Raw genomic sequence first — 24,006 nt, 5'->3', positions numbered from 1 at the left:
GAGCTGGTCAGAATCTGATTCATCTTTCTGGGACGACTATGCTATGATGCTGATTGGCATAGGTACTTACTGGAAAACGCAAACCCTAGATAACACCGAAACCGGACTGTTTCTCAAGTCTCGCTCAATGATGCGGCTTTCGCTTTTCACCTATGGGTTTTGCCAATTGGCGCGCTTAAGAGAAGCAAGCGAAGACTCGAAGAGAAGATTAGGTGTTAATTAGGTGTCTTGAGTCCTCGGACTTCTTTCGGGCCAAATAGTTAAGATGAAAAGAAGAGATGAGGTAGAACGGAAGGCACGGGCAGCGAGGTGAGGCCCAGGACTCTACACGGCTTTGTATCCTCGGAAAATCCCAGGAGCCATCTCAAACGTGAGGTTTCCGGCCTTCTTTTGCCATCTATCCGACAGCAGATTTTGATGGCAAGACAACGTACCACGCTTGAGCTTGAGCCAGATAATCACGATGTGCGACTACAAGCAGGTGAGTCGGAGGAAGACCGCACTGCGGTAGCGAACCTTTGTTTTCTCCTGATTCCAGTCTCATTTTTTTCCCCTTCTCATTTACGGTTTCTTTTTTTTTCTTTTTCTTTTTTTTTTTTTCCTTTTTAACTGACGTTCCCGCTGCAGCGAGAATTCTCTTGCGGCCACTTCCGATGGCTTGCGACGAAACATTGGTACGGATGTTCCCGCGAGGCTGATTCAGTCGGCGCTCTGTCTCTGTTGGATATGTTACGAGGGGAAACTGACTGATTCGAGTGCAGCGCAATGTACAAGCGCAAGACCGGAGCAAAGAGCCGCTGTCTGCCGGAGATTACGGCATTTGAGGAGAGATATGGGTGACCCACCGAATCGTCGCGGGAATTCAAGTTTAGGTACACATGGCATTGACCGATCTGATTATCTAGCCCAAACATCTGTGGAGAGTGCAGATTCAGGCTGGAGCCTCTTCTATGGCCATCAGTGCTCATGAAGATGTCGGCATCAGCTCGCACTTGATCTCTCGTCGAGTCACCGAACCATACCGACACACCGAAAAGGAGTCCTGATATTTGGTGCAAGATAGCTTAACTAGCGTGTTGAATTGGGCGTTTGGAGGGGATGGTTTCGATGGTACCAGTACCCGCATACAACTACGAAGTAATACTCAGTAATGATAGTCTCGAACCGAGACCTGCATCTGTGATGCCAACACATCGCGACCCCACCGAGTTGAACCGGTTGTCTTTGCCCAATGCCCGGTAATCAGAGAGGCTCTACATATGGATGATACTGGAAAAAGCCCAATACAGTTAGAGACAAAAATACAATGAGCGCGAACACAACCAAAGCAAGGAACCAGGAACTACAATTAAGAAGAGACCGAAGGGGGGTGGAAAAGCACCACACATGGTTCCGACGGAGTCTGATGGTTTCCAGAACGGGCCCGCCCGGCCATGCGGACCAACCAGCCGCAGTGCCGTCGGTTGGTCACCGAGAGTGGAGCCTGAAAGGGAGCGAAATCCAGTTCTCGCCGGCTCACCGCCCGGGGTCCACAGTACGTTTCGTCACCACTTGTACCCTGGAACCGGCAGGCACAGGGCTGCCACGTCGTTCCAAGCATCTCCTCTCGTATGGGGACCCTGAGAATTGCGTAGTACGTTCGAGCCACACGACGACTTGTGCCCCTCCATTTCATCAAGACGCCCAACCTTACTCCTGTTATTTTCGCCCGACGCGAGTGCTCCCCGGCTGCGTTTCTGATTCTAACCTGCTAACGTTACTCGCTACAGCATTCCTCCACTCACCCGAGAAACAGCACGCAACTGCCGAGCAGCGCCGGTGTTCATCACAGCGCAGGCGTTCCGGAAGTTCCCCTGCACCTGCGCCGAACCGGGGATGCTCGTGCTCCAACCCGCTCCACAACTGCAAACAAACGTTGACCGATGGCGACCTGCCTCTCTGAGGCAAGCGGCTCTCGATATTGAACAGCGCATGGGACAGTCTGCACACACTTCGCACGGCGCATGCTCGGCGAGGAGCGCTCGAAGCACCGATGCCCATCATGACGAAACTGCCTGCTGACCCCTTCCGGCCCAAGGGTGCCCCGGACGGCAGCGACATAACCGTTTCTCTCCCCAAGCTAACCGGCGACTCGTCCGCTTCCATCATCTCTCCCTTGTCCCTTCCACGCGGTGCTGCCGGATACTTTGATCACATCGCATCCAAGGACGCTCTCCCGACACAACATGCGCCCGCACCGCAACATCCCCGCAGGAGCCAACTATATTCACCACTTTCACCTGGCCTAAAACGTCCTGCTCTGCATACTTCCTCGTTCCTCTCGCCTCAACTCTTGCCATCTACGAAGTGTCCCCCGTCTCATTTCGACCAGCACCGATCGACCAGCCTTCCTCCGGAAACCCGCAACAGCTTCGCACCTAACCGATTCTCGGGGGACAGGTCGCATCCACAACAAGATATGCCGACGGACTCTAGCACCAACGGGTTGACTCCCACGGTAAGCGGGACCGGAAACTTTGCCTCTCCTGGGTGTCCGCAGTCCATCCCAGCGGACCCGGTGGCTCCCACTTGCCACGACCAGTTGGTTCAGCGACTCCTTCGACAAAAGGCCAGACTGCTAGAGGCATGGGAGGCAGAACGAAAGTACTTGGAGGCGAATCGCGAGCGGGCCGAAGAGGTGTATAAAGAAGAGCGTGCCCTTATGGAGGAAGAACGTGCCGAGTGGGAGGCTGAGAAGGCGATTCTGTTGGCGGAAATCGAGCGACTTGGTGGTGTCAATCCGTTGGCCTCGACCAGCGCCCGTCCCTGGTCACGAAACCTGCTTACGGGTTACGGCGGTTATGGAGGTGCCAGGGGGGCGTCGCGAGTAGTAAGCCCCAACAGCACGCAGCGGGTAACCCGGAATGGGGCCCCAACCCATTCGAACGGCACATCGACAATCCCCCCACCGATGGTAGGAAGAGCGCCAGACCTCGCCTCACCGAGGTCACCAAACGGACCCAGCGCACCGACGAAGGATTTTCTGAACCCCGACAAAGGGTCTGCCGACGAAGCCAACCCTGTCCCGATTGTCGACGTGATGGAAATCGACCCGGAGCTGGAAGGTATCCGAATCAAGGCCACAAGCGTCAAGAAGCCGACCTTCACCGACACCGGGTCACGGAACGGGTCCAAACCATCCAGCCAGTCCGGCTCTCCTCCCTCGGGCTCTGACCAGTCGAAGAGTCCAAGGGCAAAGAAGGAGCAGACTCTTCAGGTGCTGGAAGCCGAGGAGGCGGAGCGACTGACGATGCATGCCGGCCATACTCCCAACCACTCGCTCTCGACGCTCGCAACGGTCGTTTCCTCGGGAACGGCCACCGCGACGAGCAACGGCGGCCGCAGCACTCCGACGACGACCTTGGCCCCCCATAACGGCAGCGGCGCGGCAGAGCCAGGCGCCAACACCGACGCCCAGCCGCTCGCCGACGACCATCCAGAGCCTCTCTTCGACCCGAGCGAGGACCGCGAGCTCAAGGGGCCGCTGATGGTGCGCAACATGCCGGCCCACGACGAGATCTTCTTCCAGAAGCTCAACGACAAGCTGGAGGAGGTCAGCAAGGACGGCGTGGCCGCCCTCCCCGCGGTGCTGAAAGAAGATCCGGACCTCGCCGAGGAGGCCGAGCAGCAGCCAGCGGCCGAGCAGCGGCCGGAGACCCAAGCAGCCGCCGAAGCCCAGGCCAAGACTGGGCCGGGGTCCGGTTCTGACACCGCTTCCGAGGCGGCCAGCAGGACCAGCCCGAAGAGCAGCGACGGAGACGACGACGACGAGGAACTCGACGACGTGCCCTTGAAGCTCAAAAAGCGCATGAACTTTGGCGCGCCGTTTGGGGAGATTCGGTAGGGTTAGCCACCACCAGCACCACCACCACCACCGTCGTCGTCTAGGGTTGGATGCCCTCGAAAATCACCTCTTGGGGCTTTCTTCCTAGTCTGGTTTTCGGTCCTTTTTGAGATTTGCGCACATTGCGCCCTTGACCAGGGCAGAGCATCCCTTGCACTGCGTGGGCGTGGGCGCAAGAAGGAGGAGGAGGAGGACAACAGGGAGGCATGAATCAACAAAGCAGCAATTATTTAGACATGGCATTGCGTGGATGTATCGGAGTTTTATGTGTTCTGTTGTTTTGTTTATTCTTCGGCACGGTTCAGGGAAGCGAGGACTGGTTGGCTCTTTGTCGTTTCATTGTTGGTTCGGCGGATTGGGCGGTCGGCCAGAGCGGGTTTTGGACATTCAAAAAGAGCTATCCCTTGTTCTTTTCCTTACCCCATTCTTCTTTTTGTCACCTTGATTACTTACCATGTATGTCGCAAATACCCCCCCCCCCCCCGGTTTTCTCTTTATCCTTGTGGAGTTTTGGGTGGTTTTGCTCTGTTGCCTTTCGAGGTCAAGGGCAGTTCGGCTCTGATGAGCGACGAGACAAGCGGCAGGCCAACATCGGTGACTCGGTCATATGGAAGATCCAGGAAGAGGGAGTGTCGACGAGAATGAGCATTCCAACTGTGGTATTAAGAATATATTTATAATACTTTTCGAAGCCGTATCCAACTAAGCTAACGCTATACTGTCCCTGCTTCATAGTCAAGTGTGTAACCATCCCACAGCTTGCCGTCGCCCACTCCCTTTTTGAGATGCTTCGCCTGGTCCCTCTAAGACGCCCTCTTCTCCATCAACTCGGCCAACTCGTCGAGCAGGTCGACCGTCTCTGCCGGGCTCGCGATCCACGCCGTCGTGCCGACGCTCCTCGCCCGGAAATCATTCGCCCCTGCGCTCAGGAACTGGTCGCCTACGTGCAGCGTGTTCTGCCCCTTGATTGCGCCGCCTTCGCCTTGGCCTCTGCTCGGCTCGGACGAAGATCCGAACCAGCGCTGGCACACCGTCACGCCCCAGCTCTTGTCGCCGATATCGACAAAGACGTCGCGCCCGCCGTTGAAGGCGCAGAAGGGCACGCGGCGGGCCCGCCCTGCCGCGCTGAGCTCCAGCGTCTTCTGCACCACCAGGACCGTCTCCTCGAGCGACTCGCGCGGGATGCGCGTCTCGGGCGGGTTCGGGACGATGCCGACGGCGCGGTCCTTGCGCATCAGCACGGCCGGCAGGTTGAGGGTCCGGACGCAGTCGCGCAGGGCCGCCTCGGCGACGTCGAGCACTTGGGCGATGTCGCGGTCATCCCAGGCGGCCATTTCCGGGGTCAGCCACTTCTCGCGCGGGACGGGGGCCAAGAGGTGCGGGGACGAAGGCGAGAACTCGAAGAGGTAGTTCGCTTCTCCGCCCATGACGATGAGGGATTGCTTTTGGGAGGGGTTTAGCTCGGTCGTGCTGGCCAGCGCGTCGAGGAGTCCGTGCAGGCGGGCGTAGTATTTGTCGGCGGTTGTGTAGCCTGCCGCGGTGACGATGCCAATCTTTACGTTTTTGCGGAGGAGGTCTTTGGCAGGTTCAGGTTCCGGTCAGTAACTGAAAAGTTGTCCCGCTTGCAGGCGGAGGAGGGCATACCGATCAGCCGCGGGACGATGGGGCTGGTTGGTTCGAGGCTTTGCCCGTCTTCGTAGAGGGTCACGTCACCATCGAAGGTGGCTAGCTGGAGGGTGCCGTATGTTGTCACGGCCATCATTTGGGCCGAGTTGAGGATGAGGCGGACGTCATTGAAGGAGGGGGAGACGAAGCGGCGGGAGGAGATGTAACGCTTGCTGTCCTGATATTTGAAGGCGGCCTCTAGGGGTAGTCGAGTGAAGAAGGGCCCGATGCTGGGGACCAGGAGCTTGAGTTTCGACGGGAATGGATTCTCGGGGTCGTTCTGGTGGGCAACTGGAAGACTGTGAATCACCGCTAGAAAGCCAGAATGGACAGCAGACCAGATCTTACTGTGGTCGTCGATCATGCCCTCGACATCGCGCAGAATTTCGCTGTATCTCCGATGTGCTTCCTCGCGTGTCTGAGATAGGTTTACCGTGCCCTGCCGGTCGATGGCTCCGTGAGGCTGCGAATACAGCACGAATGGCACTGCCAGCAGGCCCTTGATCCATTCTGATTTTTCCGGTCAGCGGAATTCCACATTGGCGGGAAGCGTCATGGTGATGCGAGCATCACTATACCACTGCGAACCCGTGGGAACTGCCACTAAGAGCCGACCACACCGAGGATGAAGGCGGAGCTACAGGAGAACGTACCTATGAATTGATCACGGCGGTGAGTTTTGAGAGCATCTATCCACCCGTCAGTCGAGATCCGGTACGTCGGGCGTTATAACACATACATTCAACGCGATAACGGGTGGTCATGGTGCGTGGCTGGGAGAGGTATAAAAGATCGAAGCTATATACGTGTCTGGATATAAAGAGAACAAGGTACCTGTATGTACTTGGAAGCTGCTCCGTTGGTATAAGAAGTGGAAGAAGGTCTGAGGGAAGATGGATTAAACTGAGGAAAATCGTCGCAAAACCAATTAGTTTTACCGAAGGTAACTGAGGCACAGGAGAAGCATTGAGAGAGCTCGAAGATCAGGACTCGATGATGATTTGTTTGAGAAAGAGGCACAGTCACCGCTTCCTCCAGTTACTAGGGAACCAACATTCCTCTTCCGGATTGAGCTACTAGTATCGGCGGGCGAAGGCGGTGGCAGGCGGCGGATGGTCGAGGCTGTTCGGTATCCGCTGCGGGGCCGCCAATAAGCGTTGTGGGATGATGTCACAGGGGCAGCGCCAGCTCGGACGATCCAATCAGAGAAGCGCCCAGCTCACTGCTTCTGTGCTGGGGCCGCCCGGCGGCTGCCGGCCGGTGTCTTGGCTGCGAGATTGAGTTGCGCAGATCGGCACCCTCCGGCGGACTGCAGCAGCGAATTCGTGCACTATGTTACCTACTTCACACTATGCCGTGGTGTAGTAATGTACCTACGTACGGTGCATACGGAGTACGGATTGCTTCACTGCAGTACTGTGCTCCGTAATATCACGACATTTTCTGACCATTTCTTTCTTTCTTTCTTTCTTTCTTTTTTTTTTTTTTTTTTTTTTTTGCTTGTCGACGTATTTGACCGAATCGCAGGCAACCCGAAGCAAAACAGGCAAACTCGATTGCACAAAAATGGCAAAAATTGACCAATGAACTCTGTTGTTACGGAGTACATAGGCGCTCTTCATCCCATTCAACTGATCTCCTCTTCCCACTCTTACCAAACTAACATCGGCTATATATGTACATACTACCTAACAAGCAAGGCTGGTCGTCCGCGTCCTCGTCAAGCAACCCGTCGGACACGCCGTCGCACACCCGGTCACGAACAGCACCGTCTTGGGCTGGCACCCGCAGGGGATCACAAAGTCCGACTCGACGCGGCACGTCGGGACGGGGCAGCGGATCGGCTCGCAGCCGTCCGGGCTGGTCGTGTGGGTCACCCTGGGGCAGGGCAGCGAGCTGGTGGTGCTGGTGCTGGTGCTGGTGCTGGTCGTCCGGGGCGGGAGCGTCGTGACGCTGGTGATGACGCCCGTCTGCGTCGAGGTCGAGGTTGCCGTCGGGGTCGCCGCCGGCGAGGTCCGCCGCACCGTCGACGTCGTCGGGCAGGGGAGCGCCCCCGCGTGGAACTCGACGTCGCACCCTTGGTAAGGGCACTCGGCCTCGCACGGCGCGATCAGCGTCGCCGTCGGCAGCGTCGCCGGGCAGCCGCACGGGTTCTGCATCGTCGTCTGGAGCGTGCAGTCCGACAGGGCGCAGCTCTTGTTGCACGAGCTCTCCTGGATCGTCCGCGTCGCCGTGGGACACGCGACGTCCGAGGCTTGCGCCGGGGCCAGGCTGGCGAGGACGAGGAGGGCGGAGATGGCGAGCTTCATCGTGACGTCTGCGTGTTACCCTCCCCCGGGGAGCTCGCTGTCAGCAGAGGTGGACAAATCTTTTTTTTTTTTTTTTTTTTTTTGGGGGGGGGGGTGTATTTCAACCCTACCTTGGAAGTCCAGGAGTGACGTGGCGGATAGGTACTTGCAAAGTTGAAAAAGAGATGGGGAGACGATTTGAGTGTTTCTCGACGCGCTACCTGCCCCAGCTCTTCACTTCGTGTCCTCCAAGGAGGATGGGGCCCAGGTATGTTTATATACCCCAGGGTCAAGAGGACCGCCATCGTCAACGCGCGTTTCTACTTCAAAATTGTTGTTGCTATTTCTGGCATCCACGTCCGGCGCCCTCGTCTCCCCCTCCGGGAAACTCTGCGTCTTTCGGATTCTTCTATACTCTATGGGCCCACCGGGTGAAGTGGTTCTACTAATTACCCCCCTCTTTCTCTATCCTGATGATGCTACCCAAGGCCGCTGCATTTGGATTACCCGTCTGCGATGATATGCTCAACGACCGAGCTCTATAGCCCGGGACGCGGACGTTCCTGTCCCGGTTGGAGGGATATCTACCTCCAAGAGGCTGGAAAGGTACTTCAGCCCCTGGTTTTTAGGGCCGCTGGATGGGTTCTCGTGTCGCGGAGCAATAACCAGGTCGGATTTCATACTCTGATGAGGAAGGCCCTTCTTCTCGGAACCAAGATCGACGAAACAGCTGCCGAAAGACAGGTTGGTTGGACCTTCTCAATAACACTGAGCTATGGAAAGTGACTAGGAAACCGAGACTACTTCCCCTTCCGGACCTCCAATTTTTCCACTATGTGTTCACTGTTCAGGGGTGGGCAACCTTCGGCGGCCCTAATCTCTCGCTCAGCTGCCACCTGCTCTGTTCCCGACAGACTCGTGCCCCGTGTGCGTGGCAGCAGACGGCGGATGCAGGACGGGATAATTTACGGCTCCGGGAGACATTTTCTACTATGGACATGGTGTATCGCTGTCGACAAGGGTGTATATTCATGTCCATTAATCTATAGTAGGACGAGACAGCAGCACGCATCACGGACGTTTCGGATGCTATCTCACTCTCCAGTTATCGTGTCGGGACATCTGAAGAGTCATGCTGAGAGAGAGATGGAGTGCGCTTTTCGTTGCTGAGTGCACGTTCAAGAGGTAATGGAAATCTCCAAACACGGAACGCACGAAGCGGCCCGACATTCTTCGATTGCTTGTTCCACTGAGAATGTCACCACTGCATTCAAGGAGTCAGCCGTGTAAGTGTTCTCTGGCACCAATCGCTGAGCGTCTTGCCTCTCGCTTCCGGCTCAGCCAAAGACGAAACCAACAAAACGGCTATATCAAAAGCGCCCAACGTTGATTAAGGTAATATGAAGAATCTCCTGGCACTCTGATTACGGACCGTTTTGGTTCCCGTGCAGATTCCGCCCCACAGCTCAGGCTAAACGGAGGCTGAAGACGGGAATAATAGAGTCCATGCTCCTTGCGAAAAGCCAGCAGTGGTGAGCCGGACCTTGCAGTCGTATGAGTAGATTTGCAGGATTCTAGCCTAGGTCGACGCCAGAGCAGATAGATGCCTTTGCATGGTAACTCCGATAGGTGCGCGGATGCGAAAGCCAAATTCCCCTTATCAAAGGATATTGAGAGCAGGGGACAGAACCATACTCAGCGACCAACAATTAAAAAAAAAAAAAAAAAAAAAAAAAAAAGGGATGCAGGACTGCTGGGGGTTCATGAGAGGCGGGGGGGGGGGGGGGGCTGTTCTGGTTCGGACACGACAATGGCCAAGCGAGAAGACAAGATGGCTCATGAAAATACATTAGACTAAAACCATGACCAATCCATAGTTGCGCCCATGTTCCTGACAGTTGAAAGGAAATCTGTGTGCACCCCGTGTATGCCTAGTATCAAATCATAAAAATAGTGAATACGCCATGCTTGACGCCGTAACTCCCAAGGCTGTGTGACACTACAGATTCCAAAACAACCGCGTTGAGCTCAAGTTGCCCGTGTACCGGTGGAAACATCCACCCCCCCGGGTTCCGGGTCATCAACCATCCATGCGGAGTAGTCCTCGTCGTCGGCGGAGTCTGGCGTCCCGGTCGCGCCATCCGGGTGGTCCGCTTCCCTTTCGGTGGCTTCTGCAGGTGTTGAAACTCCTAAGCCTACCGGGGCACTAGTTGTTGTGCCGTTCGAACCCGACGGTGCTCCAGGGTCCCTGGCCACTTCGCCCTGCATTTGAGGGCCGTCCGAAGGGTTGTGCGTGGCACTCAGTGGAGTTGTCGGTTCCGAGTCTGCAGGCGCGGTAACTACGAGCATACCATTATCTTCCCCATCCTGCTCAGGCTGGGGTTGCCGTCTCTTCGGAAGAGGCGGGGGTGGGACCGGCCGACGCTCGGTTGCATGCTGTGAAGGTTCAGAATGGCGGTCCGTCGGGGGCGCGCTGACTGGCTTTCTCTTGAAAACCTGTATTGCTGCCGTCGATGTCTTCCTCTCGGGCATGGGGAGTGGAGTTCCGGGCGGTGGGAGCGGCTGGCCGCGCCCCATGGGCTGGCTGAGATCAACCACGGGAGCACTTTCACCGGAATTACCGTGGTTCGCGGCCGCGTCATCGTTGCCACGGCGTTGAAAGGCGTTGAGACCCCATCGTTTGGCGGATGCCGCTGCATTGGCAACCGCGTTGAGGGCGTTGCGCTTGTGCGACTCATTGGCGCTTTGGGAACTTATCCCGGAAGAAACCGAAGACGCGGTGTCACGGCGGTTGAACAAGGCCCTTGACATGGAGCTCGCCTGGCCGCGGACGGAATCTCGCGAGGACGGAGTCGGGGAATGCGACCCATTATCGCTCTGGCTTCCTGTAGACGAAGCAGTGTTTCGTCGCGCCTGCGGCGTTTTGTCTACGTCCTTTTCGGTGTCTGTAGCGTCTCGAGACGAGCCCGAAGAAGATATATTGGACGATTTTGAAGTTATGTAAGGCTTGAATGGGTTCGCATTATTGGGCGCCTGAGCTGGCGACGGTGCACTGGGCGGTGTCGCAGATAACGTTGCCATAGCTGCCAATGCCGAGTCCCCGCCGGGGGGTGAGGATGAGGGCCTGAAATGGTCCGCATTGGTGGCGATAGTTCCCACGGTGGGAGATGAAGGCTGGGCGAAGGGAGCGGACAATACGGGAGGAGGGGAACTTATGTCGCCCTTTGCCTCGTTCTTGCTCAGCTCGATGCTCGCTGACGACGTAGAAGGCGATGGCGTCATATCAGGTTTGCTCGATTTGCTGGACGCCTTCTTCCCAAACAAGCTGATCGACGATGGCTTCTTGTCCAGGACAGGCGCGCTGTGGCTCTTCTCTATGTGTGGGGGGTTATCCTCCTGGATACCATGTGTTTCTTCGAGTCGCTCCACCTCGCCCAAGTCTCCCTCTTGGGCCGCGGCAGATTCGGGACCGGCCGCTGGTTTGACGGTGTCGTCGTGGAAGATGCCACCTCTCCACCTTTTGTGCTCGGTGCTGAAGAAGGGTGTGTCATCCCAATACGGCAGAACGATGGTTTCGGCGATGACTTCTTTAATGCGATTCTCGATCTGACGCAGAATCACCGTGTATGTGATCTGTCGTGAACTGACAATTGGTTCAATGGTCATCTCGATCTTCGGCATTTGCTGGAAGGAAAACCATATGCGGTTGCTGGGTGGGGGCTTGATCTTGAACAGCGCGTGGCCTTCTAGTTTTCGCAGGACGACGGCGAGGACCAGGTTAACCTCTCTCGTAAACCGGGAACCCAGATCGAGTCGCGCGGTCGCTGCAACTTCGAGCCGGAAATTGCCCGTGTAACGCACATCAGCCTCCATCCCGCACTCGCCCTCGACCGTTAGGTCTTTCAGACGGGGGTTCGTGATGTAAGGCGCAGAGTCTCCGGTGTCGATGGCCTTGATGGTAATGTTCGACAGAAACGCAGGCCTCTTGACTCGAGATATCTTCTTCGTCAGCTTCTCCCTGATAAAGTTCTCAATGTCCTTGGTCTTGTGAATGCCCAGGAACAGTCTTCCGATGACGGCATTGAGCCACCTGGTTTGCAAGTGCTCCTCGGAAGAGTGAAGCTTTTGAACCAGGGAGAGGATATTCTTCACGTCGAACTGGATGGGTGTCGGAGCTCGGTTTCCGGCGGTGACAGTTTGCTCCTGGTTCCTCAGCAAGGCAAAGTAGAAATCCTCCTTTGCCGAGCAATTCTCGGAGAAGAGGTAGAACGGCTTGGAGACCTGAGTGTCCGGGCCCATATCCGGACTATCCTTGCGACGAGAGAGGCAGATGGCGTTGCGTTTTATCCACAACTCTCCTTCTGGAGTCACTGGTTCCCCGGAGTATATGCTGACATCGTGGTGCGCGAGCGATACGACATGCCGCACTTCGATTTGCTCGTCGTCGTCGAAAAGCATCAAGTGGCCGTGCCTTTGGAGCCGGTCAGGCATATACATATACGCATTGGCTCGGGAGGGGGCGCATTGCATACCTGAGCACGACATAAAAGACGTTACCAGCTTTCTTGGGCCGCTGGCTCCCGCCGTTCTTGTTGTCGAGCGGCCCCGGCGGTTGTTTCCGGTCAAAGATGCTGCGATACATCGTTTGGTAGACGCTGGGACTGGGAGCTGCTACCGTGGCGGAACCGACAGGCGTGGCACGTTCAATCGGTTTCGCATTGATCCCCATTGGTGTGTACTCGCGGCAGACAGCGAAATAGCCAGCTGCGACATCTTGGTCGTGATATGTCGCCCGGTTCTTGATCCCATCCCTTTGCGCTGCCTTGATGGCCTCGATGTCATCGCCGGGCTGGATCAGGTCGTCGTCGCCGGCCGAGGCCTGCGAGGCGTCGGCATCATGATGGCGGCGCGGGAGGATGAAGTAGGCATGGACAAAGACTATGGCGACGACCAGAGGGAGAAAAGTGACGCCCCCGAGAAGGTAGGTCAACAGGAAGGCAGTCCAACCCATGGCGTATGCAAGGTTGCTTGGTTGCGGGCTTCACCGTCTCGGCAGAGTGACGGAAGGTCGGCTCTGCTACCTGCCTGACCGGGCGATAACTCGCGAGCGCATCGATCCAGGCGGTTAAGAGGCAAAACAGCTATGGTGCTTCTATTCAGGCAGATCGCAGTGCTAGAAGCATGTGTTCTGGTTACGGATGTTAGACCAGTCGAAAGGGTCGGCTTAATCGTTGATGACAGAACAACGGCTGCAGCCGTGCCAGTGGCCCGGCGTCAGCCACAGTGGTCAGAGTTCGGGCCTTGCTTCCCCGCGTTGCCCCAATTGGTTAACAATCAGTGCCCCGCTTAACGGTTCAGCGCGGCGCCTGGTTTCTGGCAAAGGCTGAGCCAGCAGGGAGCTATGTACGTACTAGTACTTTAACCTTTGCCATAGTGCTTACAAGTTCGGACAGGAAATGCCCGATTGCATCACGTACTAGTAAAGGGACACAAGCTGACCCGTGAGCTGATCGAGTGGAACGATATCAAGTTCGAATGTAACTGTACTCAATGCTTCGGATACTTGAGCGCCGCGCAGAGAGCAAACGCGGGCTCACGGATGTTTGAATCTCGGAATGTCAGAATCGGCTTGCTCTTAAATTTTTCCCGTTGATTTTGGGATGTCCCATGCCGCCCTCGTGGGCAGCAATGCCCGGGCCAGAGCGAGCCCGGGACATCTGTCTGAGGCCTAAACAAGATGATCGCTAGCTCCCGTCGGTGCACAGAGTCGCCTGCACCGGGCTGTGCTCCACAGTTGCACGATGCCGGATAGACAGGGTGCTGCGAGCCGCTGTTGGTCATGCCATTGGTATTTTAATTCCTATGAGCACTCCCGCATCCCAGACCAAATTCCATGCAGGAGATCCTTCCGTGCCGAACGCGATGAACCCCATGCAGAGAGAAACAAGCAAGCCATATCTAACCCCACCAGATCCAGCACTCCAACCCGAGGCCTCTTAAATCGTGGTCTCGTACGCAACCGGCGCGACAGTCTCCGGCTTGTTGTCCTTGAAGGAGATCGTCCGGGCCTCGCGGGGCATGGCGGGTTGTCTCTTGAGCTGCACCGGCTTGCCCTCGGCCTTGGCCTTCTTCTTCAGCTCAGCGTTCTCCTTGACACGGCGCAGGAAATCCTCCCGTGACCGCGACGGCTGGATGTGCTCGATGCGGACGTTGATGCGCTTCTCGATGTACCGGTGCTTGACCTTCTTGTAAATGATGATGCCGACCGCCGACTTGGTGACGTTGTAGATGACGCCGGTCTTGCCGTGGTAGACCTTGTGGGCCATACTGTTGGTGTCTAAAGTCAGTCTCCTTCGCTGATGTCCACGCAAACCCCCGAAGCGCCGCGCGGCGCAATGCTGCCGCCTCCGTCGCCTCCGTCTTCTCCGGTGCTCCTCCGAACTCATCACGGAAATCGGGTTTTCGCTTACCCCTTCTGGACAGCACCGTTGACCTTGATGTCGACAATATCGCCAACCCTAACACGAATTAGCTTCCTGTCTTTGCACCAGCCACGTCGCATCACGCCCAACAACGTACCTGTACTGTCTCAGGTAGGTCGACAGCCTGATCTGGCCATGCTGCCGGAAGCCCCGAGAGAAGGCGTATCTCGTACCAGCACGGAGACCTGCGGGGTGACCCATCTTGCCTGTTTACTGGGTGTGTCGGCGTGGATCGATGTGTCGAAGTCGTTAGTTGCTGCGGGCTGCGAAAAAATTGGGGTATTTTTGTGTGGAAGCAAATCCAAGACGGGATTTCGGGCTGGGTGACTAAGCAGGGTGCAGGTGCTTGGACCAGCAGGCTATCGTTAGGGCACGCGCGGGAGCGATACGCACGGACCACCACAAATCCCCCTCGTGCCTCAATTTTCCTCGAACCTTCAGGGCCCCGTTGCAACTTTGCGAATTTCAGCTCGGTCGACCAACTTCTGAAAGCCTCAACGACAAGATGGCGCCGCGTTCGTACTCCAAGACCGCTAAGGTCCCGCGTCGTCCCTTCGAGGCCGCTCGTTTGTGCGTTTGATCCTTGATTTTTCACTTTCCGTCAATTGCAGCCTCTGCGCGGCGGTTGACTCGCGAAGCCGTCTCCGCGCACGCTCGCAGGCATCACCGGCCACTGAGCAGCAGCTTGCCTCTGCTCATGTCGATTGTGATCATGGACTGACTTCCGGAACCCCAGGGACTCCGAGCTGAAGCTCGTTGGCGAGTACGGTCTCCGCAACAAGCGTGAGGTCTGGCGCGTGCTCCTCACCCTCTCCAAGATTCGTCGTGCTGCCCGGTAAGTAACCCCGGGCGGGTTTTGTCCTCTCTTTTCGACAGTTCGAGCTGACGTTGGCTCGTTCAGTGAGCTGCTCACCCTCGACGAGAAGGACCCCAAGCGTCTCTTCGAAGGCAATGCCCTCATTCGCCGCCTCGTCCGTGTCGGTGTGCTTGACGAGTCCCGCATGAAGCTCGATTATGTCCTGGCCCTGAAGGCTGAGGACTTCTTGGAGCGCCGCCTCCAGACTCTGGTCTACAAGCTTGGTCTTGCCAAGTCGATCCACCATGCCCGTGTCCTGATCCGCCAGCGCCACATTCGCGTCGGCAAGCAGATCGTCAACGTCCCTTCCTTCATCGTCCGTCTCGACTCGCAGAAGCACATCGACTTTGCTCTCAACTCGCCGTTCGGCGGTGGTCGCCCTGGCCGTGTCAGGAGGAAGAAGGCCAAGGCCGCCGAGAAGGGTGACGAGGGTGCGGAAGAGGAGGATGACGAGTAAATCCGGGGCGCTTTTCATCAGAACAATGGTTGGGACTGCACGGGACGGGCTGCGAAAATCGATCTGGGTGGGGACTTTTGACCTCTGCATCATGCTCTTACGGCGTTTATAGTCAAGGGAGTGGAATGCATCAAGATTTGCACGTACGATACAAACTCAGCAGTCACCAATCATTGGAGCCGCCTCTCCTCCTTAAAGGCCAAAGACTACGTTTCCGCCTGTGCATTTGGTGATGGGGTTTTCAGAACATCTGAGTGCTTGGGATCCGGGCTTCCTGGAACCCCTCGGTCATGAGGGCGTGTGACTGTTGTGACTTGAGGGCGACAAGATTCAGGGTATCATTAAGAACTATGTATTTTGGGCACCGTCGCCATCCTCCGCTGCCTGTCGGTCCCACTGATTCGCTTGTTCGAGCGCCTGCTTTCCCAACTCGCCCGTGCAATAACTGTTTTTGACAAACGAATGACAGCATGCATATCCCCATTTGAAGTCGGACCACCAACTGCCCCAGACAGATGTGTGATTGTTGATGAAGACGTCCTCGGGGTACTTGGACTTGGCCTCCTTCCTGGGCGCACCCTTGATGAGACCGGCCTCGTCGTACTCGACGAACGTCTCGGACTCGGTGATGGCGGCCTTCAAGGCGTCGGGGACGGTAGGTTGCTCGCCGTACTGGCTCGCGAGCATCTCGGCTCGTTTCCTCCGCTTCGCCTCCCTCTCTTCGCTCTCCTTCTTCCGCGCCAATGCTCCCGCGGTCGGGTTGGCCTGCAGATGCAGCGAGGTGTCTCCCGTCTTCTCCTGCGCTTCCCAGGCGTACCTCTGCGCCTTCTCGAACTCGGCTGCCTCTCCCGACGCCCGGAGAAAGCTCTCCTCGGCGAAGAGTTGCGCCGACTTGTCGCCAATCGCGCCGCCGTCCACCAGCGCGCGCTTTTTGGGGTTGTACTTGGCCGAGTCGGAATCGAGGTTCAGCAGGTACTTCGCCGTGTCCTCCCGTATCCTCATCGACTGCTTGACCGTCTTGTCCTTGCCCAGTTCCGACTCCTCGGCATACTTGAACCCTTCCTCGTACTCCTTCTTGTCGCCTTGCTCGCCCTGTAGTTTCCGGCGCGCCTCCTCGAGCAGGTTATACTCCTCCACGACCTCCTGGTACTGCCTTGGATCGTACGCCGCCCAGATGTCCCGCTTCGCCTCGTATCCCAGCTTGACCTCCTTGACGGTCCGGTCGGCCTGGATGTCCTTGCCCGTGTACTTGGCGCCGACCTTGCGCGGGCGCTCGAGGCAGTCCTTCTTCTTGTGGCCCATGGCGCCGCAGTTCTCGCACGCGCCCTTGACCCATTTCGTCCGGGCCGCGCCGACCTTCTTGCCGCCCCGCTCGAAGGTGAAGTTTTCGTCGTCGTGCGTCGTCCGGCGCTGATGCTGGAGCGAGTCGTCATGGTCGTCGAGCCCGCTGACGTAAAAGGGCTGCTTGCTGATGTACGAGGGGATGTAGATGTTGTCCACCTTGCGGGCTGCGCCGGCGCCGGATCCGCTCTCTGGGGTCGCCGCTGGGGCGGCCACCGTCCTCTCTGGTCGCCTTGAAGGTGGAGGAGGCATTATTGGTGGCTGGAGTATTGATTCGCAGGCTTCGAGTTAGCTGCGAACACTTTAGTTGCTGAACCGGGACTCAGGATGGGAGTTGGGGCGTGGAAAGGTGACTTGGGAGTTTGTCGTTCAACGGGCTCATTGGAGGCGAATCTTCCACCAAACCGATCAAATCCAACCCTAACCCTTGCTGCTCATGACGGCTTTTCAAGGCACCTTTTTGTTTTTGCCACAATGCCCTCCACTTTCAAACCAAACAAATGATTAGGAATACCATTTAAGGGTATTATTAAAAATTGGAAGAGCGTTTAGCGATGGCTATTTGCCTCTGTTTTCTTTTTTCGAGTGGATAAGGTGTAGTCGACATCGGCGAGTTCTGCCTAATTTTACTCCGTACGTGCTCGGGCAACTTTCCGCTCTTCAGCGGCGCGAACTGCGCGGAACTTGCAGCCGCCGGCGCGTTCTGCAGCGGTACGGATTTCCGGATTGGGATCCGAACCAGACGCGCTCGATGTCGATGTTGTATCTTCACTGACTGCCAGTCGAAAGCGGGATTGGAGAACCCAAGATGACAACTTGGTCCCGCGTTCGGTTCTCCGACGCCGAGACTCGATTCCACGGCCAAAGATGGACGCGTTTCGGGTCCGACTCAACTGCATCGACCACTACCAAGCCACTCCAACTCGATATGACCCTCAGCTGCGCAAGGATGCCCCGCTCATAGAGGCCAGCAAGCAGCCCAAGGTCCCCGTCATCCGCGTGTTCGGATCGACTGAGACCGGGCAGAAAGTGTGCGCCCACATTCACGGGGCATTCCCCTACCTCTTCATCGAGTACCGAGGACCCCTGGACAAGCCCACAGGTGAGTCGTCTGGGCAGCTAGCTGGTCGTGTCGTGCGCCGCGAGCATCGGATTCTCATCTCCAGGTGCAGTGTCCGAGTACATCTACCGACTACATCTCTCCATTGACCGCGCGCTAGCGGTCAGTTATCGCAGGGACCAGTACCGCGAGGCGCCGTCATTCGTTGCCCGGGTGACTCTGGTCAAGGGCGTGCCCTTTTATGGCTTTCACGTTGGGTACCGCTTCTATCTCAAGATTTACATGCTGAACCCGGCTGTTATGAGTCGGCTGGCCGATCTCCTGCTGCAAGGGGTTGTTATGGGCCAGAAGTTCCAGCCCTACGAGGCGCACTTGCAGTATCTCCTCCAGTTCATGACCGACTATAACCTATACGGCTGTGACTACCTCGATGCCGAGAATGTCAAGTTTCGCGCCCCAGTCCCTGACCCTGCGGGTCCTGATGACCCTCCCCGCATCTGGGACAGCAATACGATCCTCCCCGAAGCCATCACTGACGAGGCCGAGCTCCCCCGGGTCAGCCATTGCTCCATCGAGGTGGACATCTGCGTGCAGCATATCTTGAACCGCAAGGCGGTCAAAGAGCGGCCCCTGCACCACGACTTCATCGAGCGAGAACGCCCAATCCCCTCTGACTTGAAACTCGTTCACAGCATGGCTGGGCTGTGGAGGGATGAGACCAAGCGCAGGCTGAAGCGGATGGGCAAGTTGAAGCCTGGGAGTAGCCCGTTTCCCCAGGAGGCGCTGGTCACCATGTCCGCCGACCCGCGTTATTCGCAGCCGACCAACTGGATCCACGAGGAAGAATATCGAGAGCAGGTGCAGGAGCTGATCGAGCAGGAGAGCAAACAGGACGGGACAGACTTGACCTTCTCGAATTACGTCCAACCGGTCCCCCACGGAGACACCGTAAAGACCGTCATCCAATCCGTCGAGGACTTATTCCCCGAGAATTTGCTCCCAGCGTTAGGCCTCGAGGATCGCCTGCTTCAAGGGCATTCTGACGTCGCCAGCAGCATCCAGATTGACGAAAAAGGAATTCTTGAGCTTGACGTCTCCGAGGAGGGGGAGCAGCAGCTCTTTGCTGAAGATTTGGATGAGGACCTGGCAAATACTGGAGAGGTAACGGCGCCCGTGGGAAACATGAAGCAGAGACCAAGCCGAAAAGACGCTGCTACCGCCTCTACATACGATGGGGAGGCGGGGACCATTCCCGGCAGTGCAAATGAGCAGCCTCAAAGTCTGGTCGCGAAGCTAAAACGCGACATTGAGGGCCTAGACGGAGGTTTTGGTGTCAGCGGGCTGCGCTCTGGCAGGCGACCCGTCATTCCATTGCCGAAGGAGATCCTCTCCAAGGCCGCCGAGCTGGAACTAACATCAAGAGAAAATGACCACTCAGCGATCCTGGAAGCGGTTGGATCAGGTCACCCAAAGCGCGCTTCACCAGCTGTTCTAGATGAGGTCCCGCCTAAACGGGTGAGGTACGATGACGAGAGAAAAGGTTTCGGCAAAGTTTCTCTTGGCTCACACCATCCCGAATCGAGGTTTGCGGGAGTCAGAACTGAGTTCCTCCTGCCCCGAAGCACGCCCACCATGCTGGCGGCTTCCTCACAGCCTAAAAGACTGTCTGGTAAAGGGAGCTCTCAGAAGTCCCAAGGGAACCAAACCCTCGGTTTCCCAGTGGTCAAAGATCATCGCGATCCCGACACGATATTGCGACTCAGCCAGAAAAGCTCTTCGCAGCGGAGCGACGGCGATCTATCAAGTGGCTCCACAAAGAAGCAAGCGTCATCTGATCCCCTCCTGCTGGTGTCCGTCCCAGAACCTACGTTTGATTCTGGAACCTCGCCCTTTCGAACACCGATGACTGCTTCCACATCCCCCAGCGCACCTCGGCGACCAAAACTTCATTGGAGCGGTGGGACTACGATGTACATTCTCGATAGCATGCCGCCGTCTGCGGCAGAGGTGCGCTCGACAATGCAATCCTATGGGCTCCCTGATGTCATTTACCAGGACGCGTTTTACAGCAAGGATGAGGACGTGCCACCGAGGCCAAGAGAATATGCTGGTAGGGAATACCGACTGGAAGGCAACACAGTTCCGTACCTGCCCGATTTTGATCCAACAGGTCAGTCTCCGGCTACGAATGGGCTTAAGCCAGAACAGGCGCCCGATCTTTCAGAGATGGAGTCGGCGTTCGAACGACGGCAACTCCGGTGCTCCTTGAGGAGTTGGGAGATAGCCCGCCCCCCTCCGACCTTTGCTGAGGTCAAGAAATGGTGGGACGAGAAGGTCAAGGCCAGGGCACAAAAGGATCAAGGGGTTCAGTCTCACCGGCCGCCACCTGTAACACAAGGGCAGAGGACAGACCCGTCTCAGATCGTCGGCCCTACACCGAGGAACATATATGGCTTCAAGTACTCGCAGAGGCAAAAATCGACTAGCGTCCAGCACGAGGCGCAGTACATGAGCACAATGAGCCTCGAGATACACGTCAACAGCAGGGGAAAGCTGGTTCCAAACCCGGAGCATGACGAGGTCCAGTGCATCTTCTGGTGTCTGAGGTCCGACGAGCAATGCCTGCTCGGCAGCCAGTCTGCCGACAACACAATATGCGGTATCGTTGTCCTCTCGGAAGACGGCGACCTGGCCAAGCAGATACGCAGCCAGACTTCTGTCGAGGTGGTTGAAGAAACCTCGGAGCTTGACCTCATGGTCAGGATGGTGGAGATTGTGCGGGCGCATGACCCAGATATACTCACGGGATACGAAGTCCACGGCAGCTCTTGGGGTTATCTGATTGAGCGAGCAATGCTCAAGTATGACTACGACCTGTGCAATGAGTTCTCGCGCACCAAATCCGAGTCATTCGGCAGGTCGGGCAAGGACGCCGACCGGTGGGGTTTCAGGACCACGTCCATGCTCCATGTGACGGGCAGGCACATCATCAACATCTGGAGGGCCATGCGAGGCGAGCTCGACCTTCTCCAGTACAGCATGGAGAACGTGGTCTGGCATCTCCTGCACCGTCGTATCCCGCACTTCTCTTGGCGGGCTCTGACAGACTGGTGGTTGAGCGGACGCCCCCGAGATATCGGCAAGGTTCTGCGTTATTACCTCAGGAGGACGCGCATGGACATTGAGATATTGGAGGCCAACGAGCTAATTCCCCGAACTAGCGAGCAGGCGAGGCTCCTTGGCGTGGATTTCTTCTCTGTCTTCTCGAGGGGCTCGCAGTTCAAAGTCGAGTCTATCATGTTCCGGATCGCCAAGCCGGAGAACTTCCTGTTGGTTTCGCCCAGCAGGAAGCAGGTTGGTGCCCAGAATGCCTTGGAGTGTCTACCCCTGGTAATGGAGCCACATAGCGCCTTCTACCCCAGCCCGTTACTGGTCCTGGACTTCCAGAGTCTCTACCCTAGCGTGATGATTGCGTACAACTACTGCTATTCGACATGCCTCGGTCGCATTGTCAGCTGGCGTGGGACCAACAAGCTCGGCTTCACCGACTACCGGAGAAGGGAAGGGCTACTCAAGCTCCTAAAAGACCACATCAACATCGCCCCGAACGGAATGATGTACACCAAGCCCGAGATCCGCAAGTCGCTCCTCGCCAAGATGCTCACAGAGATCCTAGAGACCCGGATGATGGTCAAGAGCGGCATGAAGGAGGATAAGGACGACAGGACGCTCCAGAAGCTCCTCAACAACCGGCAGCTTGCGCTGAAACTCCTTGCCAACGTCACCTATGGGTATACGTCAGCCTCCTTCTCTGGCAGGATGCCGTGCTCCGAGATTGCCGACAGCATCGTGCAGACGGGCCGTGAGACTCTCGAACGAGCCATTGCCTACATTCACTCGGTCGAGCGATGGGGTGCAGAGGTCGTCTACGGCGACACCGACAGCTTGTTCGTCTACCTCAAGGGGAAGACGCGAGAGCAGGCGTTCGACATCGGCGCCGAGATCGCCGAGGAGATTACCAAGCTCAACCCGCGGCCGGTGAAGCTCAAGTTCGAGAAGGTCTACCACCCGTGCGTGTTGCTCGCCAAGAAGCGGTATGTCGGCTACAAGTACGAGAGCCGCGATCAGACCGTGCCAGAGTTCGATGCGAAGGGGATCGAAACGGTCCGGCGCGATGGCACACCGGCGGAGCAGAAGATCGAGGAGAAGGCGCTCAGGATTCTCTTCGAGACGGCCGACCTCAGCCAGGTCAAGGAGTATTTCCAATCCCAGTGCTCCAAGATCATGCGGGGCGCCGTCTCCGTCCAGGATTTCGTCTTCGCCAAGGAAGTGCGGCTAGGTTCCTACAGCGCCAAAGGGCCCGGTCCGCCGGGGGCCCTCATCAGCACGAAGCGCATGCTCGAGGACCAGCGCGCGGAACCGCAATACGGCGAGCGGGTGCCGTACGTGGTCATGGCGGGGGCGCCGGGGGCGCGGCTCATCGACCGGTGCGTTGCGCCCGAGGACCTGCTCAACGACCCACACGCGTCGCTCGACGCCGACTACTATATATCCAAGAACCTCATCCCGCCGCTCGAGCGCATCTTTAACCTCGTCGGGGCCAACGTCCGCGCCTGGTACGACGAGATGCCCAAGGTCCAGCCGGTCCGCCGCCTCGAGACCACGTCGGCCCTCACGGCTACTACGCGCGCCACCACCGCGAACAGGCACGGCAACAACACCGGCAGAGATACCGGCAAGAAGACACTCGAGTTCTTCATGTCTTCCACCTCCTGCCTAGCCTGCAACGTCAAGATGTCCTCCAAGCCGGTCGACGAGCAGCAACGGCCCCTCCCCCTGTGCGGGCGCTGCGCGGCCGCCCCGTCGACGACCATGGCGCTCCTGCGGGCGCGGCTGAGCGCGGAGCAGAGGCGGTACGACGACGTCGTCAGGGTGTGCCAGAGCTGCGCCGGGTTCGCGCCGCTCGAGGGCGAGGTGCCGTGCGACAGCCGGGACTGCCCCGTCTTCTACACGCGTGTCAAGCAGCGCGCCCGCGTCGCGGCCGAGAGGCGGACGCTGGAGCCCGTGCTGGGCCGGTTGGGCGCCAGGGTCGAGCAGGGAGGGGGGAGCGACGGGCTGGATTGGTGATGATGTGATGAGTCACGCACGACATGTTGGGAATGTAACTGCACGTACGTGCGAGAGGATCCGGGGCCGCCGAACAAACATTCGGGCCCGGGGACATTCATGATCGATGATGGTGGAGCGTAAAGAAGTGGTTCTGATCTGCTGGATTGTTTTCGATTTCGGAGTTGGACGAGCGAGCATCGGGGGAGTTTAGGGCCTGGTGTGGTTTGTAGCATTGCAGTTTACAGGGGAGGGAAAAGTGCCAACAAGAGCACAGGGATGGATAGAATAGGCACACCTTACGACAACAACGACGAATGAGCCATGATTTTACTATCAGACTGGGTTATGGGTTACACTTCTGGTAGATGATCAATACGGACTCTGCTAGAGGGAGGGACACGAGATCGCGGCTGGCTACATGCTACTATACACTAGTATGTGAAGGGACGTGCAACCTCCACCACGATGAAACACATGCAGCTGTCGCCCTCCAGCAGCCCAACCAGTTCTCGACAAACCTTTGCCTCACAAGCATGTACGGTATCCTACGTCTTCTGGTTCGACGAACTCGATGAAAGTTGAGGAGGCCAGAGGCGGGCTCAGTAATTATAGTAGATATTCCGCAAGCCAGGAATGCGTTCTGTATGTACGGATTACAAGTAATGCATGGGGCCGGCGGCCGCCTGAAACGGCAGCGGCGGATGTGAATGGGGACCCTTGGCCGGGGTTCACTGGAGGTTGTCGCAAGTCAGGTAAAATTGCATATTCCTGCCATCTCCGGGGGTGGATCTCGGGAAATCAGCTAGTCGTACCAGGGTCCCCGTCTGGGTTATGTTCGGGTTTCGGCGCAGGAGATGGAATGGCC

The 24,006-nt window shown here is 57.3% G+C and overlaps 8 protein-coding genes across 8 annotated transcripts; 3 read left to right on the top strand and 5 right to left on the bottom strand.

Annotated features, from left to right (window-relative positions):
* Window positions 1-463: 463 nt before the first annotated feature.
* Window positions 464-3,883, top strand: MYCTH_2123911 (uncharacterized protein; the record flags this gene model as incomplete). The annotated part of the gene is made up of 6 exons (XM_003660180.1): window positions 464-481; window positions 628-674; window positions 762-836; window positions 1,417-1,534; window positions 1,770-1,881; window positions 1,944-3,883. The coding sequence occupies 6 exons, from the start codon at window positions 464-466 to the stop codon at window positions 3,881-3,883; spliced, it is 2,310 nt and encodes a 769-aa protein (XP_003660228.1).
* Window positions 3,884-4,686: 803 nt separating this feature from the next.
* Window positions 4,687-6,312, bottom strand: MYCTH_2137468 (uncharacterized protein; the record flags this gene model as incomplete). Its single annotated transcript, XM_003660179.1, has 5 exons — window positions 4,687-5,459; window positions 5,528-5,839; window positions 5,897-6,058; window positions 6,202-6,237; window positions 6,288-6,312. The coding sequence occupies 5 exons, from the start codon at window positions 6,310-6,312 to the stop codon at window positions 4,687-4,689; spliced, it is 1,308 nt and encodes a 435-aa protein (XP_003660227.1).
* Window positions 6,313-7,053: 741 nt separating this feature from the next.
* On the bottom strand, window positions 7,054-7,927 carry MYCTH_2298257 (uncharacterized protein). Its single transcript, XM_003660178.1, has one exon. It carries the CDS (start codon window positions 7,855-7,857, stop codon window positions 7,237-7,239), a length of 621 nt encoding a protein of 206 aa, XP_003660226.1. The 5' UTR covers window positions 7,858-7,927; the 3' UTR covers window positions 7,054-7,236.
* Window positions 7,928-9,619: 1,692 nt separating this feature from the next.
* MYCTH_2298256 (uncharacterized protein) lies at window positions 9,620-13,069 on the bottom strand. The gene is made up of 2 exons (XM_003660177.1): window positions 12,369-13,069; window positions 9,620-12,307 (listed from the first exon to the last, which is right to left on the bottom strand). The coding sequence occupies exons 1-2, from the start codon at window positions 12,845-12,847 to the stop codon at window positions 9,865-9,867; spliced, it is 2,922 nt and encodes a 973-aa protein (XP_003660225.1). The 5' UTR covers window positions 12,848-13,069; the 3' UTR covers window positions 9,620-9,864.
* A 384-nt stretch (window positions 13,070-13,453) lies between these two features.
* On the bottom strand, window positions 13,454-14,593 carry MYCTH_75107 (uncharacterized protein). Its single transcript, XM_003660176.1, has 3 exons — window positions 14,416-14,593; window positions 14,307-14,354; window positions 13,454-14,163 (listed from the first exon to the last, which is right to left on the bottom strand). Exons 1-3 carry the CDS (start codon window positions 14,517-14,519, stop codon window positions 13,833-13,835), a joined length of 483 nt encoding a protein of 160 aa, XP_003660224.1. The 5' UTR covers window positions 14,520-14,593; the 3' UTR covers window positions 13,454-13,832.
* Window positions 14,594-14,725: 132 nt separating this feature from the next.
* Window positions 14,726-15,852, top strand: MYCTH_2298252 (uncharacterized protein). Its single transcript, XM_003660175.1, has 3 exons — window positions 14,726-14,888; window positions 15,055-15,153; window positions 15,220-15,852. Exons 1-3 carry the CDS (start codon window positions 14,824-14,826, stop codon window positions 15,629-15,631), a joined length of 576 nt encoding a protein of 191 aa, XP_003660223.1. The 5' UTR covers window positions 14,726-14,823; the 3' UTR covers window positions 15,632-15,852.
* MYCTH_2298248 (uncharacterized protein) lies at window positions 15,853-17,532 on the bottom strand. The gene has a single exon (XM_003660174.1). It carries the CDS (start codon window positions 17,222-17,224, stop codon window positions 15,980-15,982), a length of 1,245 nt encoding a protein of 414 aa, XP_003660222.1. The 5' UTR covers window positions 17,225-17,532; the 3' UTR covers window positions 15,853-15,979.
* Window positions 17,533-23,553, top strand: MYCTH_2298247 (uncharacterized protein). The gene is made up of 2 exons (XM_003660173.1): window positions 17,533-18,074; window positions 18,145-23,553. The coding sequence occupies exons 1-2, from the start codon at window positions 17,840-17,842 to the stop codon at window positions 23,157-23,159; spliced, it is 5,250 nt and encodes a 1,749-aa protein (XP_003660221.1). The 5' UTR covers window positions 17,533-17,839; the 3' UTR covers window positions 23,160-23,553.
* The last annotated feature ends 453 nt before the right edge of the window (window positions 23,554-24,006 follow it).

The sequence above is a fragment of the Thermothelomyces thermophilus genome, chromosome 1 (assembly GCF_000226095.1).
Source record: "Thermothelomyces thermophilus ATCC 42464 chromosome 1, complete sequence".
Taxonomy (NCBI): Eukaryota; Fungi; Ascomycota; class Sordariomycetes; order Sordariales; family Chaetomiaceae; genus Thermothelomyces; species Thermothelomyces thermophilus.
The sequence above is the reverse complement of the archived record's forward strand: the minus strand, read 5'-3'. Positions and strand labels throughout refer to the sequence as shown.

Bases quoted from the DNA above. Each gene is read 5' to 3' on its own strand.
- MYCTH_2298252 (XM_003660175.1), top strand. From the start codon at position 14,824: ATGGCGCCGCGTTCGTACTCCAAGACCGCTAAGGTCCCGCGTCGTCCC. The intron at 14,889-15,054 runs GTGCGTTTGATC...CCGGAACCCCAG, and splicing joins CCCTTCGAGGCCGCTCGTTT to GGACTCCGAGCTGAAGCTCG. The intron at 15,154-15,219 runs GTAAGTAACCCC...TGGCTCGTTCAG, and splicing joins AAGATTCGTCGTGCTGCCCG to TGAGCTGCTCACCCTCGACG.
- MYCTH_75107 (XM_003660176.1), bottom strand. From the start codon at position 14,519: ATGGGTCACCCCGCAGGTCTCCGTGCTGGTACGAGATACGCCTTCTCT. The intron at 14,355-14,415 runs GTACGTTGTTGG...AATTCGTGTTAG, and splicing joins ACCTACCTGAGACAGTACAG to GGTTGGCGATATTGTCGACA. The intron at 14,164-14,306 runs GTAAGCGAAAAC...AGACACCAACAG, and splicing joins AACGGTGCTGTCCAGAAGGG to TATGGCCCACAAGGTCTACC.
- MYCTH_2298247 (XM_003660173.1), top strand. From the start codon at position 17,840: ATGGACGCGTTTCGGGTCCGACTCAACTGCATCGACCACTACCAAGCC. The intron at 18,075-18,144 runs GTGAGTCGTCTG...CTCCAGGTGCAG, and splicing joins ACCCCTGGACAAGCCCACAG to TGTCCGAGTACATCTACCGA.
- MYCTH_2298257 (XM_003660178.1), bottom strand. From the start codon at position 7,857: ATGAAGCTCGCCATCTCCGCCCTCCTCGTCCTCGCCAGCCTGGCCCCG.
- MYCTH_2298248 (XM_003660174.1), bottom strand. From the start codon at position 17,224: ATGCCTCCTCCACCTTCAAGGCGACCAGAGAGGACGGTGGCCGCCCCA.
- MYCTH_2298256 (XM_003660177.1), bottom strand. From the start codon at position 12,847: ATGGGTTGGACTGCCTTCCTGTTGACCTACCTTCTCGGGGGCGTCACT. The intron at 12,308-12,368 runs GTATGCAATGCG...CCGGCTCCAAAG, and splicing joins GTCTTTTATGTCGTGCTCAG to GCACGGCCACTTGATGCTTT.